The 18,098-nt window shown below is 42.6% G+C and overlaps 1 protein-coding gene across 5 annotated transcripts in view; it reads left to right on the top strand.

Annotated features, from left to right (window-relative positions):
* The first annotated feature begins 1,077 nt into the window (after positions 1 to 1,077).
* Positions 1,078 to 18,098, top strand: part of sptb (spectrin, beta, erythrocytic) — a 73,747-nt gene continuing 56,726 nt past the window's right edge. Inside the window, exons 1-4 of one of the 5 annotated variants that reach the window (XM_050061049.1) lie at positions 1,078 to 1,429; positions 7,060 to 7,184; positions 7,357 to 7,508; positions 11,758 to 12,029. In XM_050061049.1, coding sequence (XP_049917006.1) covers positions 11,882 to 12,029 — 148 coding nt within the window. In that variant the 5' untranslated portion in view covers positions 1,078 to 1,429; positions 7,060 to 7,184; positions 7,357 to 7,508; positions 11,758 to 11,881. Of the gene's footprint in view, positions 1,430 to 4,247; positions 4,323 to 7,059; positions 7,185 to 7,356; positions 7,509 to 11,757; positions 12,030 to 15,546; positions 16,228 to 18,098 lie in introns of those variants that run through there. The other 4 variants (XM_050061048.1, XM_050061050.1, XM_050061047.1 and 1 more) reach the window with 4 other exon arrangements.

Below are 18,098 nucleotides of genomic sequence, written 5' to 3' on the forward strand. Positions count from 1 at the left end.
GGTCCAGTGTGTAGGATTTAGAGGCATCTCGTGACAGATGGCGTATAGTATTCATAATTATGATTTTACAATAACCTGAAAAGAAGTGTTGTCTTTTTGTTACCTTAGAATGAGCCGTTTATATCTACGTACAGAATGGGTGCTCTTCCACAGAGTCTGCCATGTTCTACAGTAGCCCAGAACGGACAAACCAGACATTGTTTTTTGCCATTTTTGCGGAATTCTTCTTCACGCTTGGCACACGAGAGATGTTTCAGTTCTGCAGCCTAACCACTAGGTGCCACTAAATCCTATACACAGCAGACCTTTAATGCTTAAAAAAACACAACACATAATTTAAGTTCTTCCAAATCAAAAGGGGCTGAGCATCAGAGAGACAGTGAGTTACAGCACTAGAGGCATACTTTAACCTGTTAAAACAATACTCACAACATGGATTCATTTTTATGAAAAACCCCTTTCTTTCTTTTGATCTGAGGGCCCTTACAGTTTAAAGGAATATGAATAACTTACAGGGTTATCGAGGAATTGACACATAATTTGAGTTAGTCAACAAGCTGGTTTTTATACATCAGAAGAACTTATAACAATGATCTGCTCCGCAACCAGACCAGGCCTCTAATTGAGACAGGTGTTTATTTGTCTTAAAGTGTAGCCACACCAGGCTGGTAAAAGGGACTGGGCTTTTAATTAAAGTTTTAGGCTACGGTATTTTCTTTATAGAAATATATAACATTCAGGGTAGTCTTCAGAGTTTTAGGTGGTTTTCTTGCCAAAAAGTGTCCCAAATTGCCTGACCTCACCCTAAGTAGCATAAAATGGAAATACTTAAGTAAATACCTCAAAATACTTCAATAAATGTGCTGCTGTCAGAGTGTCTGACAGGTGTTTTCACTGATGGACATCTTTTGTAATGTGAGGATCTTGTCTCCATGTCCAGACCTCTGCTGTCTGAGCTGCATGTGAATGGCACGCAGAGGCAGCAGTGGAGGTGACATTTCTGAGAGGGTCTCTGAGGGTGTTGTGTGTGCGATTAGAGCCGGGTCGGGGCGGGGTGGAGCAGTGTGTGTGTGTGTGTGTGTGAGGGGGGTGTACATGAGATCAGAAGTGTCTCTGCCATTTAGAGTCACCAGCTCTTGTCAGGAATGTCCGTCCCCTGCGCGCACAGATCATGTACTGGATGCGCCCACTTTATTTTTAACCCGGCAGGGTGGGTCAGTCGCTGGCTTTCGGGAATGACCGTGGAGCGCGCGGCGCCTACAGCCCCTTTCCCTCGTCCCCCCGTGCAGGACCGTGCCCTCCTCGCGCTGTGGAGACCTCCGTCCACTCTGACCAGGACCCCCGCTGCTTCAATGGGATTATAATTGCTTTATTGGCAGGGAGAAGACTCAGCATAAACACTTTGGGACAGGACAACATCCAGAAGCAAGTAAGTGGAAATTGAAAGCAGAGCTAGTTGCGCCATTGTTAAATGAAATTATTGATCTTTGGCCAAAATAGTTTCTGTCGCGGGTCACTGAATGGCGCTCATTGCACTAACACTGTTAACACACTAACACTTGTTTGTAGTGGAGTTAAAAGTTTCCTCTGAGCCACCTGTTGGACCAGGCTGCCATCTTACACACTGACGTCGTTTCCAAAAAGCTCCCAGACTAAATACTTTAAATACATGTGCTCTGCTATTAAAACTAGCCACCTTTAAAAAGTGAAGCTACATCTTGAGTTATCAGTGTGTTATCTGTCAGTGTAGGCTTTAAGCAGACGCAGTGAGACGTTGGAAGTGCGCACAATGACGTCAGTGGCGCAAGCAGACATTTTTCATAGGGGTGGCCAAATGGGGCCTCTGAAAAATGACCAAAAAAACATAGTTGGATATCAAGAATTCTGTCATTTTATCATAGTATACATGCTATTTAAGAACAATATTTTTAATATTTATTTTTATATTTATTATTTGCACCAGCACTTTTGCTGCTGATGTATAGTTACATTCATATTTAATTCAAAATGTTGTTCTTATGTGCACTGTTGACGGTGTGGATTTGAATCACAAGTCTATCTATCTATCTATCTATCTAGACTGATACCACTAAAGTTAACGTTTAGAGTTCCTTAATAATCCTTTGTTAATGTGTTGTGTATCTGTACATGTTAGGTGATGTTCGACTGGTTGTCCTTTCCCTTAAAAACAACAAATTTACAGCTTTAATTTAAAGGAGCGACTCTCAAGTTCGGCTCGTGGGCACCCATAGAACCCATTTTCATTTAGATATCTTGAGGTGAGAGTTCAAGGGAACCCTGTAAAAATGGCCGAGCCGGTTGTTCCCTCCACAAAAATTAGCCAAAATTTGGAACATTATTTAACACCTTTCCCGACAGGCTATAGGATGACATGGTTGGTACCAATGGACGCCTTGGGTTGTCTAGTCGATAAATCAATTAGTTGATTGAAAGAAAGTAGCTCGCCAACTATTTTGATAATCAGTTATTTGTTTTAGTCATTTTTCAAGCTAAAATTTCCAAAATGTTGTAGTTCTAGTTTCTGTTTTTCTTCGTCGTTTACAACAGTAAGTAAAGAGTCGAGGGTTTGGACTGGTTGGACAGAAGTAGCAATTTAACGACGTCACTTTGGGCTCCTGGAAATTGTGATGAGCATTTCTCACTTTGTTTGACATTTTATAGACTAAACAATTAGTTAATGCATCGTGATAACTATCGGCACATTAATAAATAACAAAAGTAATCATAAGTTGAAGCCTAACTTTGCGTTCTAGCTTAAAAAATGAGCACGCCACAGCCCCTTAAGCTTCACTGGACGGTGGAGGGGTGGGCGGTCAGTGGAGGGGCCAGCAATCGTATCAGCAGGGCCATGGCAACTAGAGTTAAAATGGTGGTATTGTACTACTATGTACTATGTACTATTTTATATACTTTGGGGATAGTCTAATCTGTACATGTGCTTCATATTGTATAACCCTGCCATATGATTCTTATGTAAAATCTTAATCTGTGAAGTAGCCCTGGACGGATTATGAGACGCTGGCCCCTGGACACAGATATGCAAAAGGCCCCACCACCTCTCCTATATGGGAGCAGCACACTTAGAGTTTGTGGTGGTTTTACCTCTTTTTATTGTAGTTTTGTGTCTCTTTGCTGTTTTGTGTCTCTTGTATCTCTTTGAGGTGACCTTCTGTCTCTTTGTAGTTGTTTTGTGTCTCTCTGAGGAAACTTTGTGTCTCTTTGTGATTGTTTTATCTCTCGTTGTAGTTGTTTTGTGTCTCTTTGAGGTGCTTTTGCCTCTTTTTTTTATTGCTGTTCTGCATCTCTTTGTAGTCATTGTGCATCTTTTTGTGTTTTTGTGTCTTTTTGCAGTTGTTTTGTATCTCCTTGAGGTGACCTTCTGTCTCATTGTAGTTGCTTTGTGTCTCTTTGTGATTGTTTTATCTCTCTTTGTAGTTATTTTGTGTCTCTTTACAGTTTCTTTGCATCTCCTTGTGGTCTTTTGTGTCCCTCTGGGGTCACTTTGAGTCTCTTCCTGGTCGGCACGTGTCATTTCGGGGGGCCCTGACACCTTGGGCCCCTGTTCAGTAATGTAATTTAGCATAAAATGGTCATACTCAAGTACAGGTACCTCAAATTTGTTTCTTAGCTTCAGGAGTTGAGTAAATGTGTTAACCTCAGCCCAGGCACTTCCCGCAACTGCACATTTCCTCTCCTTTTCTATCTTAAAGCACCTATCCACGCTTCTTCCCTCCTTGATCGGAAACAGTGCAGTGGCTTCTGAAATAACAAAGAAATAAAATGTTCCCTTAGCAAAAGAGACGTTCCCCCTCATTCCCCTTAAAAGGACAAGTGTGTGTGAGTGTGTGTCGCCATGTCTGGACGGGCTGGGACTTTTGTGTAAACACACTCCAGGAATAGTTTACTATCGATTCCCTTATAACCAGGCTCAGTATTGTTGCAGTCAAAACAATATTGACCACAACAAAGGAACTTTTTCTCACAGCTTGTGCACAGAATCAATGTACAGTATGGATTATGCTAATCAGAGTGTTTTTATGCTCAGTTTCCCTCCATGTTTGTCATTATATCTTGTTAAAGTACATTAGTAATAGTTTAATGTTGTTATCGGCAGTTTGAGGACGATTTTAGAGCTGCAGATTTTGGTGGTCACTCTGTCCTCCCTCCTCTTCTCCTTGTCCTCTCCCTCCATATTGATCTCTGTGCACTTTGTGTTTATGTCTCAGATTTACCCTCTGCCGGACCACAGGCCTCTGTCTCCTCAGTCCAGTTGCTGCTGCTGCTTCAGTTTCACACACACTGTAGGTCACACATCATGACCACACCCCGTCTCTTATTTCATCCTCTCCATCTGACTCAGAATAATGTGCATGCTCCCAGCCAGCTAATGTGTTGTGCTCCTCAGAGTGCACACTGCTTACTTACAGCTGGGAGTTTCAGAGTTATTATTCATCGCAGGTTCTGATTTGATGTTTACGTTGTACATATTTGTTTACCATGTAGTTTTGCAGCAGCAACAGAGGAGGGAAGCGGGCGCAGTCAATTAAAAATCACAAACAGCGGAAAGGTTATTATGAAAAAGTTTATTTCACACCTTTAGAAACAAGCAGTTGTTTTGTTTATGTCAAACTCAGCAAGTCCTGAGAGTACAAATCTCATTCGCACCTTTTAACAATTTCCACAAAACTTTACATGCAGAGCTGAATCCACAGATATCAAAACTCATGTTGCGCTTTGATAAAAAAGAAATGTTAACATGTTTTTTTTTCTGAGGTAAAGCAGCACTTGAATATCTGAAGAAATTCCAGCCGACATTTTAATCATCCCTCTTGACATTTATACTGCTTTTGAGAAATTATCCAGCGCCTCTTAGTCACCGGCTCACGATGTGCAGCCACAAAAATGATGAAATACTGGACCGTGTGCTCAGGTCCTAATCTAAAGGTGATAGAAAGCAATATGAGGGCGCTGCCAAAGTGTTATGTAATTTGTCTTAAAGGCCAATAATAACTTAAAAGTTTATTTGTGTCAACCTCATATCGAATGTGTGTCCAATACCTCATAGTGGTGACAATGATTATAGAAAGATTACATCGCTTATGTGTTAATGATGTTAGCTTTGGTGAATTCAGACATTTTAGTGCTGAATCAATTCATTATTATATGCCAAAATATAATTTTTAGAATGCTGATCATTGATTTATCGCCTAAAAAGAGTCATTTAACAAGTTTAAAGCCTGCTAGATGGGAGGATTTGTGGCTTTTTCTGCTTGATATAACTTCAAATTGCTTATAATTTAATTTTGGACTGTTAATTAGACATAGCAAACAACTTTTTATCATTATTTGACATCTTACAGTGACAAATTAGTCAATTAATTAGGGCTGCAGCTGCAGGCAATTATCATTAAATGTCTACAAAATGTCAAAAAAGATATTTGTGAAAAATCATCAGACCAATTAGAATTTTCTACGACTACAGATGAAGTCGTAAAGTTTCTTATTTTGTCTAACCAACTGTTCAGAACTGAGACATTTAATTTAATTACACTTAAGACAAAGAAAGAGAGAAGAAAATAAAATTTTAATGTTTAGAAGCCGGAACCAGCAATTCTTTTTGGCATTTTTGCTTTAAAATTGATTGTAGTTTATAGTTGTTGGTTTTTTTGCACAATTAAAACACAAAAAAGGCAAGAAAACTGAATAGCGAAATATAGTGCAGGGAGTGGGAAAAAAAACCCCAGATGGTGTATTTGAAGCCTGTACCTGATAACATTTTCACAAGGTTATTCAAAAAGTGATAACAAACTACTGATAGCAAAATATGTTTGATTGCAACAACAAAAAACAACAATAATAGTGTCCATTTAAGAGCAGAAAATATGATGCGGGGGCGTTGGTGGCTTAGTGGGTAGAGCAGGCGCCCCATGTACAAGGCTGTTGCCGCAGCAGCCCGGGTTCGAGTCCAGCCTGTGGCTCTTTGCTGCATGTCATCCCCCCTCTCTCTCCCCCCTTCAAACTTACCTGTCCTGTCCATTAAAGGCAAAAAATGCCCTAGAAAATATGATGTGTGATGTGTCATTAAAACAATTAATCAGTTATCACAGTTGTTGCAGAATGAGTTTCTGCTGATCAGCTAATCAATCAATCAGCTACTCGTTAGCTATAAGTTAAAACTAACTGACAGATTAGTCCTGGGGTCGGCAACCTTTACTGTCAATAGAGACAACTTTGAGCCATATTTGAGCCTTATTATGAAGATAGTCGTCGAGATCCGGCGCTTTGGCAGTGACTTGGGGCGTCAAACACAGACGAAAAAAAAACTTCCTTTGTTGTCACCATGATACACAGCCGGTTGCTGTTTTAGTTTAATGCTGCTTGGCGGCATCAGGGGGAAAAGGTGGGACAAGGATGAAAGTTATCCAAGTAGGGTGGGTGTAAGGGTTGGTGGATGAGTCCAACAAACACTTACTTTCACCTTGGAGAGCAGTGTTCGTACCCCATAACATTCTAAGGCCAAACCCTGTTCTTTTTTCCTAAACCCAACCATGTGCTTTAGTTGTTGGACAAAAAACGTGAAGTGGTGTCTTTGAACCAATGTAGTGCTTTTATTTTGAAAGAGACTATATGTAAGCGGTAAATTTCCTGTGAAAACAGAAGTGTATTTTGAAAGAAGACAATGCATGTAACAGGCAGAACTTGACACGGTCTCCCAGAACGTCAACAACCAACGCACCCAGGGTACCTTGCACGTCGTATCTGGACGTGGGAGGTCCATGACCAATTGTCAATTTGTGACGGGGTCAGAGTGAGAATGTGTGTTGAGCAGCCTATTAAGTCTAAATTAACGAACAATAACATAATTAACATTATTAATACGTCCAAATGAGCATTCATTACTTTGTTTTACCACAGTGTGGCTACTCTGCGGTCGTCTATTTATGATCATCTTCAACTCATTTTGGGCATGCCCAAGGATGGGACAATTTTGGGACGTGATTTTTGAGACATTTTCGTTCATGTGTAATAAAACTACAGACCCAGAGCCACAGTTGGCAATATTTGGTGTGGCCCGAAGAGATCTGTCCCAGACTCATGCTTTGGCCTTTTCATCAGAGCCAGACGTCATTCTGTACAACTGGAAGTTTAATCTGGAGCTGCAGGTTAGTCAGTTATAAAAACAACTTTAAGTTTCAGCTGTCGTCCAAACTGTAGTTACAGTGATGAATACTGGTTTTTAGACATCTGCATGTGCACTAATTACTGTAGGCATTTGCATACTCCTGCACAGCACTCTAATTACACTGATTTCATCTTTTATTTCTTTTTTTTTAGCGTAACTTATAGCCGACAGGGTGACCTGCTGTGAGTGAGGTATATAAAGAGCTCTGTCTCCTGCTCAAGGACACCACGAGAGGACACCTCCCTATTGACAGACACACTGGCGGTGGCAGGCGGTGAACTCTCTGTCACAGGACTGTCTATAAGTGAGAGGCCAGCCTGCCTTCAATACAGCTCTAAATGGAGCCTGCTGCAGTCTCACTGAGTCCTGGCTCACACTCTTAATTTGCTGCGGTTTGTGTTTGGATGCGAGCAGTCAGTCAGCTCCTTCGACACGATTAGAGTCTTATAGGTTTTTGTAAACAGCTGACGGTTTGTGGATACGGGTTTGTACGGCGTGTAAAGAGGGGTTTGTGCAGTGTGACTGTGTTGGTGTCCAGGTTGTGTGTGAGGTGATAAGGGGATCCCCAGTGGTGGGTGGAGCATCCTGATAAGAGCCCTCTGCACAAGACTGATACTGAGCAGGAGGAGGAGGGAGACTTGTAGGGCGCCATCATTGTGCATCAATGTGTGAGGGCCTCTTCGGTAAAAAGGGACCAGTAAGGTCATGTCAGCAGTGATAGAAAGTAACTAAGTACATTTACTCCAATTCTTTACCCACAAAATGATCATTTTTACATCCGTTACATCCTGTTACATCCACAGTGGAGGAGTAAGTGGAGTAAAAGGGGTGCTGTGTTTAACAACAGCAAAACTATATCAAAACATCTCTTAACAGTCTCACACAACTTGTGCAGTAAAATCCAAGTCATATTTATCCAGTCATATCCTCAGTACCTCCCAAACACATGCATTTTCGCTAACACATTACGATTTAAAACCAACTCAGTCCCACTCCTGTCTTGTCAAACACCAACGTTTGGCCAGTGGTCCATCAGTGTTAGACATTGCGACACAGAGGAACCGTTAGTAGCAGTTGATGCTCTGGGCAGCTACTGTAGCAAAAGGAGCAGGAAAGTCTGCATCAGGTTAGTTAGAGGGGAGGTGGGTGGGTCAAACCAACTCTGGACTTTCACCCGGCAGACTGTTGTTTGTAGCCTCTGAGTTGTTTTAATAACGACACAATGTGCTAATACGTTTAGCATACTATTCTCGTGATGTATATCACACATGATGTTATATTATATTAGTAAGAAGCATACTTATTTTGAGACAAACAAATGATGTTTTTTTGTCTAAACGTAATCACGTTCTTTTGTGGCTTTAACCAAAGAAAGTAAACCTAAAAACGGTTTGTTTTTTCTGAACCTACGGAATAAGTTTATCCTGAAAAAGACTGCACGCATTTAACGAGCAGAGACTGCACATTTTCTGTGAAAAAGGAGGTATATTTTGAAAAGAGATGATGCATGTAATGAGCGTGAGTTGACACGTTGTCCTTAAACCTCAAAAACTGAAGCAGGAAGGGTACCTATCCATCCATCCATTTTTAACCGCTTATCCTGTTCCGGGTCGTGGGTAGAGGTGGGGGAAAACATCGATACAGCAAAGTATCACAACATTTTTGTGAGGCAATATCGTATTGTTACACAATGCCATGTACTGATTTTTAATGAATTATATGAATTATTAATATTACAAATTAAACTTAAGGTAGCCTGCTAGAGTAATATAATCAATTGCTTTTTCAGTCCACTGCTGCAAAAAACAAAAAAAACAGATGTTAAAAACGTTTTTCTTTGTGTACATGATTTACAGTTCAAAAAAGATAATATATTGTAATATATTTTAGCGCAATACTCAGCATATTGCAACATATTTAGCTATGGACCTTTCTTTGTGTCCTTAAGAGAGTCATCATTATTATTATTAGTGGTACAGTATTTAAAATCACAATAATATTGTATCGTGATAATATTGTATTGTGGATCCGAACCCCTAGTCGTGGGGGCAGCAAGCTGAGCAAAGCACTACCCTTGCATTGCTGAGGATGTCCCTCTCCCCGGCAACACTCGCGGTACCTAGCGTGTCATATATTGATGTTACGGGTCACTGACCAAGCGTCGGCATTTGATGAGTTTGGAGTGAGCCTGTGACAGTCTCATGCGTTGATGAGTGGCACACCTACACTGTTTATACAGAAGGGTTTTAAATAGTAAGGTTTTAGTGTAAATGCATGTGTTTGGGAATCACTGAGCATACGTTAACATCTAACATCATTAACACATGTTTTGATATAGTTGCTGTTGTTAAATGTGGTCAGTTTTGGGATTCTCCATTCACGGGGGAGGCATGCGAAATAATCCTTTAAGTACAGTTATGAGGCACCTGTACTTTACTTGAGTATTTCTGTCTGCTGCTACGTTGTACTCCACTATAATTCTAATACAAATATTCTAATATTAGTGATTTTCCACCTCTGTAGATATACAGTAGAATAAACGCACATTGTTTGGCTTATCTCCAACTGCAGTTAAATGTCATCCCTCAAATCTCTGGTATAAAAAATATGTGGTTTTCAGCGGCTGTTGTACTTCGTCAGTGCCACATGTGGACACTGTCATGTCCCTTTTCCTCCATCTCTGTGTGCTACAGTATCAACACAAGTTGTACTCCACTCCTCATTTCACCTCACGTGCTTATTTTCAAAAAAACACCCTCCAACGGAAACACACACAAACATGCGCAGTTCAAACTAAGTTGGCTGCATCATTCAAAAGAAACTGGTTTCGTCATGTTCTGTGGTACGGAGGGGGTTACCCTCCCCCTGTATGACATGATAAGAGAGCTATGCTGCTCCCAGATAGAGCTATCTGAGCTGTTACCCTTCAACCCGCCATTCCACACAAAGAATACACAGACACACCGACGGTTGAGCAAAGTGACACGCACAAAATGGAGAACGTGAGAGGGGCACAGTGGGGCCAATTTAAAAGCTTTGATAGGCGGGTAAAAATGTACCTGTACCACATCTGAGATCACATAGATTTCTACAAATTGCCAAAATGACATTCTCATGCCAGGTATAGATGCTGTCCCTCCCCAGTGGGGTTAATAAACTGAAGCTTAACATCAAAATACAAACTGAAATACAGCTAGGCAGGAAAAGCTGTAAGGAGCATGCCTCTCGTGCATGAGTAGATGCACACTTCCTTCTGCGTGGTGATACGGTTGGGGGGGTGTAGTTCGGTGGAAAGAAAATAGTTCCTACATAAAACTGCTCACAACAAGGTCTGTGAATTATCTTGAGTAACCAGGTCATGATTTCTGGAAAGACACATTGCTGTTGAGTTTTTCAAACTTATTTTTTTGCCGCTTTGAGCACCACAAGCTGAGTGCCATCTAGATCCATTATATCCTCCTGAGACCCTGCATGCTCATATGAGGACATCACATTCTGGGTTTGCTGCACCTTTTACTACATTCTGCTTAACTTAGACCTGTTGTCCTCGTTTGTGGACATTTTTTTGGTTCATCTAGTGGTAGCAAAAGCACAATACACTAATCCATGTAGAAACAAGATGGCAGCCATCTTTGCCAAGTCAGTCTGCAGCCGATCCCGACACAAAAGTGTACAAGGTCCAAAACCTGATCACGTTTTATGGCTGAAACTTGTTTGTAGTTCAAGATGGCAACAAAGTTGGCCAATTTTAGCAACAAGCTAACAAGCTTCTATAATCGTCTCATTTGAGTACATTGGGACTTAATTATTGTCTCATCTGAGGACATTGAGACTTTATAATCGTGTCGTTTGAGGACACTGGGACCAATTAGGTGTGACAGACTATTCTTACAGACAAAAGGACATTCCTAGCTCCGAGAATGGATCAAGGAAAATTCATGCAGAGTTTCTAAATGAACAAATCACAAGGCTTTTAGATAAGTTATTATTTGTAATTTAGTTTTTCCACAACAATGTTGGTGAAGGTGAACAGTTTAATACTTTATCACGCACTTGTGATTATTAAGATAAACCCATCGTCCCCATATGATGACATCACTGTTTCTCTCCAAAACGACTTCCCATTCAAAGACAACGTTTAGTTTTTTATACTTATCAGGTCTGACGGATCCCAAATAGCTAGGAGACATTAAAAATGCAGACCAAACAGAAGCTGAAATCTCAGGAGGATATTGGAGAGAAAGCAGACATCTCTATGGCTGATATCTCCAACACTCAGCAACTCGCACTAAAGCTATCTAGATTGATAAATAGCACTACAGGTTAAAGGAAAATATGTTTTTTTCAAAATATTTTGGGGTGAACTGTCCCTTTAAGACACATAAGAATACAGCTGGAAATAATAATGTGTGTCTGACATAAATTCTTAAAATGTCATCCGCTCTTTCTCCGTCACTGAAACATTCAGAATCTATGAAAATGTAAATGTTAAATTTGTCATCATAATCAATCATAATCTCACCTATGCTGTCTGTCTTTCCTCTCTGTTTCAGACTACCTCCTTTATTTGAAGTCCATCATATCATTTCATCCCCTCCATTTATTCCCCTACACACCCAGTTCACCTGAGGACGCCGCTTGCCGTCCCCTCACCCGCTTGCCACACTGGCTACCGCCATGACTTCCACCACGGACTTTGACAATGCGGAGATCACGCAGCAGTACAGCCGCATCAACACCCGCTTCGATGTCACCGACGAGGAGCTGGACAATGACAACAGCTCCGCCAGGCTGTTTGAGCGCTCGCGCATCAAGGCCCTTGCAGGTGAGTGTGTGCATAGTAAACAGGCTGTGTCCTTTCTGAGGCGTTTGTGTGACACATTTTTGGGATGACGGTCTTTTTAAGAGTGTGGGGAGGGCAGGAAGGGCGAGCTATAATGAGCATCTGAATGTGTCACTGACCTTCACTTGGATTTAGCCCAAAAAGACAAAATACTCCTGGTGCTCCTTAATTTTCCTCCAAAGCTCTCAGTTTGAGCTCTGCAGGTGTTGTGTGTATGTTTGTGTGTACACGTCTCTCCCCCCCCAGCAGCTGAACCCTGACTCCACTCCACCCCTCTGCAAGTAACTGGCTTGCACATTCCCTGAATGTCCAGCGTCTGACCGATCTGGACAGCTGCCCTGTCCCCCTGCCTCCCCATAGCACACATCTCTGGCATTTCAGGCTAAGCTGGTAAGCTGCGGACCCACCTGTGAGGCGGCTGCTCGGGGTTTTAAAATAGCAGTGTTTCTGTGGTGGAAGGAAGCGTAACAGAAACGCAGAGAGGGTCACACCATGTTTATTTCCGTGAAGCCGGAGACACAAGAGAGGTCAGCCACACGGTGGTGAAACATGAATTCATTTCTGCGGAGAAGGCTTCTGGAGAGCACTGATTATCATCTCAAATCTTGTAATGACTTTGGGGATATAATGCCTGAAACACAACTACTATTACAAACCTTTTTTAATTTAGCAAAAGAAGCTGAATCTCTAAACACAAGCAGCTGCACAAGAACTGCCAATATAAAAATGTTGCAGCCATGTCATTTGAAGTTACAATCCTTATGGAACAAGTCTGGTGTTATTCTATATTTTTCTTGTTGTTAATAAATCACATGAACTATCAATGAACTGATTGAACAGAAAAGTATTGCATGTGTAGTCAAAACCTGATCTGGATCATTCCTCTGTGCCACAGAGCTCCATTATCATCCCAAAGAACACATCAATAAACCACACTGTTACACTGTGTGACATGTTCCTTCATTACCATAAATGTGGGCGCTGTAGTTTATTTTGAGCCAATGCCAGGTGCACCTGCTGGCACAAATACTGGCCACAGCACCTATGCTATTTTTCCACACGTGTGCTGGGCTGTCTCGGTGTGACTCGGCACGTCAGCCCAGCGTGGCAGGGATTTGCGTCTCCATTACAACAGTGCTAAGTGAAGGTGTGTCTTAAGCTGGTGACGGCTTGTCCTGAGTGATGACGCTGAGAAGCAGTGGGCAGCTCCACGGCTAAAGTCCCCCATTATTTTGTAGTGAGTGTTCTCCGCAGGTAAAGGAGTTGATCTGTTGGAGGTGAGCTGTTTGCAGAGGTGCAGTAAGAGCCCGTGGCTGTCTCTGCTTTGCTCTTCCTCTCTGTGGTATTAACAGAGTTGTTTCTATTGAAGAAAAGCTGCTAATAACGTTCCACTAGTTTGGTGATAAACACATTTGATTTACTATAGATTCTTCACAATAAAAGTCCCTGTTATTTTGTTAGGTAAAAGCTTTAATTGTTGAGGAGCAAAATAATAATATAATTATGGTAGGATTTCATCAGCAGTAACTTACCAGGAATTCTGTCCAGCTGATAGCGAACATGAAACAGTAAAATAAAGCAGATATCTGGAGTACAAACAGGACGCAGGAGATAAACCAAACTCCAAACCACAGAGATTCAGCCTTGTCTTACTTTGTTCAGACATCAGTTGAGTTTCACAGCACATGCTTGTTTGGTGGAGACTTTGAGGGAGAAGGTGGTTGGCTACAGTTGGCGAGACGTCACTGCGAACCACTTACAGGCGGTCAAGCGCGCTTTTGGCTGGACCCTGAAGACGGTCCATCTCGAGTGTGGCTCAACATGTTTTAACTGACAATGGAAAGGCAAAGCGATGCAGCATTGTTTGACTTGGCGCTGCCAAAAGTGCAAACAGAAACATGTATTCATCCCTAGCTGAAAATAGTCCCCAACAAAATCACAGTTTACTCCCATGTGAGTAAATGAGATGTTTAAAGGTTATTTTGTAATGCTGTTACAGGTCCGGCCAACTTTAGATCAAGTTGGGATGTATGTGGCCCATGAACTAAAATGAGTTTGTTCCGTTAATGTAATGATTCTTACTTTCAGGTGATCATACACTAAAAAAACATACTTACTATGTTACATTTATGCCAATATATCCCCCTAAGTCCTACACATTGTACCTTTTTTTTGGCATTTTTCTACTTAAAAAATGTAATTTGATTTAATTTAATTGAAAGAAACTTTCACAGGGAACGTATTTGTCGATGTTCACACATGGCAATTAGAAGTGTGTGACACATTACATTATCTTACATGATCTTACATCACCATTTAATGGTGTGTTTGTGTAGATGTAAAGAAGTTTGAAAACCACTGCATGAGCTCACCTGGTAGAGTAGGAACCCCACACACTGGACCTTTAAAGCAAAAACATTTAAACTTAAAGTCTCATTGATGTTACTAAGAATTGATGTTTTCGTATTTGTTTATTAGGGAGAGAGTAATTCTCCCTTACAGAGCAGAGCCTTTTCCCGCCAAAACTTTATAACCATTTGCTGTTAATGGTTGACACCTTGGTGTAAGTTTGCCTGACTGATGCAGTCACACATGCAAACACAATGAATGGCTTCTGCTGAAATAATGCTGGTGATAAACTGCGAAAAAAACTGGGTTGTATATAATGAAAATATGTCTGATTTAAACATTTGATGCCAGCTTTCAGTACTCAAGGTCATGCTTATATTTCGGGCTGTAAAGACACGATACAAAGACGTATTGAGACTCGATATCCAGCCGTACATCTCAACATCTGGGTGGCCGAAATATTTTAAGTTGTGTCTGGACTGTTTACCGGGCAGTGCTCTCACCACTTTTCCTGCTGTCTCCTTCTGTCTCTTTAAGTGATGAAGGCTTCTGTGTGGGTGTTGGTGATATTGTGTTAGAGTGCTGCTGCACTGATGTTTCTGTAATGCAATCAGTGTTTCCTGTCAGAGAGGGAGAGAGGGAGGAAAGTCAAGAGAGAAAGGCAGGAGATGAGAGAGGCTCTGAATGACGCCCGCTGCTGATTTACAGCTTGTGAACTCAGAAACTTGCATCCCAGCACGCGTTCAAAGCACATACATAACGTACTGAATATCCAGCCGTTTACACTGCTCCTTACATGAACCTAAAAATAAGACGCGCTCCTCTGAGATGGACAGTTTTATGCTGGATTATTGGCAGAGGAAATACACTTCACATTCAGTGATGTCATGACTGTGTGGGAGCTCTGGGTAGAGGGAGGGAGGCTTGTGAGCACGTGGACGTATTGAAACATATTGTATGCATGGATGGGGCTGGAGAAACCACTCTGAACTGAACCGAAGGCTGCCTGAGCCCTTGTGCCGCCTGAGAGTGGAGGCATAGCATCATCACGGCAGCAGCGAGGAGAGAGTGAGAAAGGAGGAAGAGAAAGGAGGGAGGGAGGGAGTGAGGGAGCAGGAGTGAACACGAGAGGGATCTGGAAAGGAGGACAGAGAGCCAAGAGACAGAGAAGAGGAGAGACGTGGAGTGCCAAGCTCCTCTGCTGGCTCCAGGCTGTGTTGTTGTTGTTGTCGTTTGGGGGTCAAGATGAGCAGCCCGTGCCTGCTGCGCGCTGCCCCTATAAGCCAACCCCGGCTCAGAGAGGTCAAGATCAGCCTGAAGGCCAGCAGCAGGGAGACCACAGCCATCCGGAGCAGCAGCAGCAGCAGCGGCGGAGGGACCAAGGAGGCTGCCAGCCGGCCCTTTGCCCCAGTGGAGAAGGAGGCCCCTGTTCGGGTCGGCATGAGCATGAGCCGGAGCAGGAGCACCCCACCGGTCCACAGGGCCCAGCGACCTGAGAGCAGGAAGACGGCGAGGGTAAGCAGCAGCAGCAGCAGCAGCAGCAGGAAGCAGCAGGAGCCCGAACACCACCCGGAGAGGAATGGCACTCTCCTGCACCTCCCACTGGCGGTTGCGCCCGCGGGACTGTCCCCCTTCTCCTCATCCTCCTCCTCATCCTCCTCCTGCACCCCCAGACGTCAGAGGCCCTCTCACCCCCACCCTCCCCCCGCCCTCCTCTCCTCCTCCTCTTCCTCCTCAGCTAAAAGTATGAAGCGGGCTCGCTGGCTGAGTTACAGCACCTCCAACATCTGTTTCAACTCCATCCTGGATGGACGCTTCAGGCAGTTGCAAGGTACAGGGTCCTGATGGAAGAGCGGTGTGTGTTTGTGCATCTGTGTGTGTTTGAGAGCCACCCTCACCCACCTCACTGATGAGATGGAGGGAGATAACACTTTCCCAACCATGCCCCTCCCTTCCCCAACTTGTGTTTGTGCTCAGGCCAGGACGGGAGCGCGGGGAGGTTGGGCTGTGATGTGAGCAAGTGTGAGGTTACTTTGTCATCCTGTTGTGAGAACTGGAAAAAGGTGGCGGCAACAAAAAAGTCTGAGCTTCCAAAGCGGTGGCCCTTTTATTGAATGTATAGGGTAGTAATTTATTTATTTTCAGGAAGCCGTGGCTCTGCCCCAATTGTTCACTGACTTGGCTTTGAATAATTCATAGGCAAACTCCTAAAAAGCTTGTGATGTTTTCCCCCTTGAAAGGTGCACTCTTATGTGCTCCATTTTCTTAAAAATAACAAACATATTCATCATTTTTCGCTTGTCACCTCCTCTCCATATGACCCTAACCCTTCACAAACTGTTCCAAAGAACAAAGCACCAGTGTCTTTTGATCCCAACCTCCTTTTTTCCCTGCACGACTGCGTTGGCGGTGTTAAAAAATAATCAATTTCTCTGGCGGTTTAACTTCTCCCTGCCTGTGTTATTAAGGTTTTAAGAGAGAGGTTTGCCGTCACTGTGGATTTTTGTTAGCTTGCACTATGCTATCCAACTCCCTGATGACAGGAGTGCATTAGTGAGAGGAAGAAAATGGAGGAGACGATGCCGGAGCAGAGAGGGAAACATGCTTTTTTTTATCTGCCTCTGCTAGATTTCAAGTATAGACTGATTCTGAAGACTGCAGAGTCAACTGATACGTGGAGCGGCAAACTTCTGAGGCTCTCCCAAATGAGAGTGGTTGTTCAGAGCCAAGCGTATTGATCCCCCAATTGCATTTCATGAAATTTTATTTAGCCGTTATTAGGTGGATCTGGTCAAGACCTCAGCAGGATGAAGTTGGACAGAACAATAATAACAGAAAAACAAAAGTAATAAAAAGAGAAAGAGGAGAAACAGCCTGAGCTTTGCATTTATTGATTTTAAGCATTCGTCCGTTTTCTTGTGTCTTTTTTAGTGTTTGACACACTCAGTGGTGTCGAGTTTTTGTGCAGCTCTGGTTGCAGAAAAATAGTTTTTTCTCCCCATATTGGCTATTTGTTTTTTGTGACAAGTTGACCTTTAACCTCTTAGCTTTCTTCAGTCTGCACACCTCGCCTTCAAGTTTTTAGGCCCTCGATCTTCTCTTGGTACAACTCACCATCAGTTTGACCCTCATCTTATTGTAATACATGTTCTTTACACAGTGGTAAGGACACAGTTCACCCCAAAATCAAGAAATTTTTTTTTTTTTCCTCTTACCTGTAGTGCCATTTATCAGTTTAGATTGTTTTGGTGTGAATTGCAGAGTGTTGGAGATATCGGCTGTGGAGATGTCTGCCTTCTCTCATAATGGAGCTAGCACTCAGCTTGTGGTGCTCAAAGTGCCAACAAACTATATTTAAAAAAACTCAACATCAGTGTCTCTTTCCAGAAATCATGACCTGGTTACTCAAGATAATCCACAGACCTTGTTGTGAGCATATAAGAACTATTTTCTTTCTACCAAACTGCATCTACGTGCATCTACTCACAGATGAGAGGCTCGTACTCATGACAGCGCGAGATGTAAACATCAGTGGTGTCTTTCTTGGCTGAGCTGCAACATAAGCTAGCTCAGTGGTGCTAGGTGAGCTAGCAGTACATCTACTGCTAGGTGCATGCTTCCCTCTGCCTAGTAATACTGCTGGTGGATACCCGTAGTGCTATTAATCAATCTAGATAGTTTTGGTATGAGTTGCCGAGTGTT

Source organism: Epinephelus moara, chromosome 14 (genome assembly GCF_006386435.1).
Source record: "Epinephelus moara isolate mb chromosome 14, YSFRI_EMoa_1.0, whole genome shotgun sequence".
NCBI lineage: Eukaryota > Metazoa > Chordata > Actinopteri > Perciformes > Serranidae > Epinephelus > Epinephelus moara.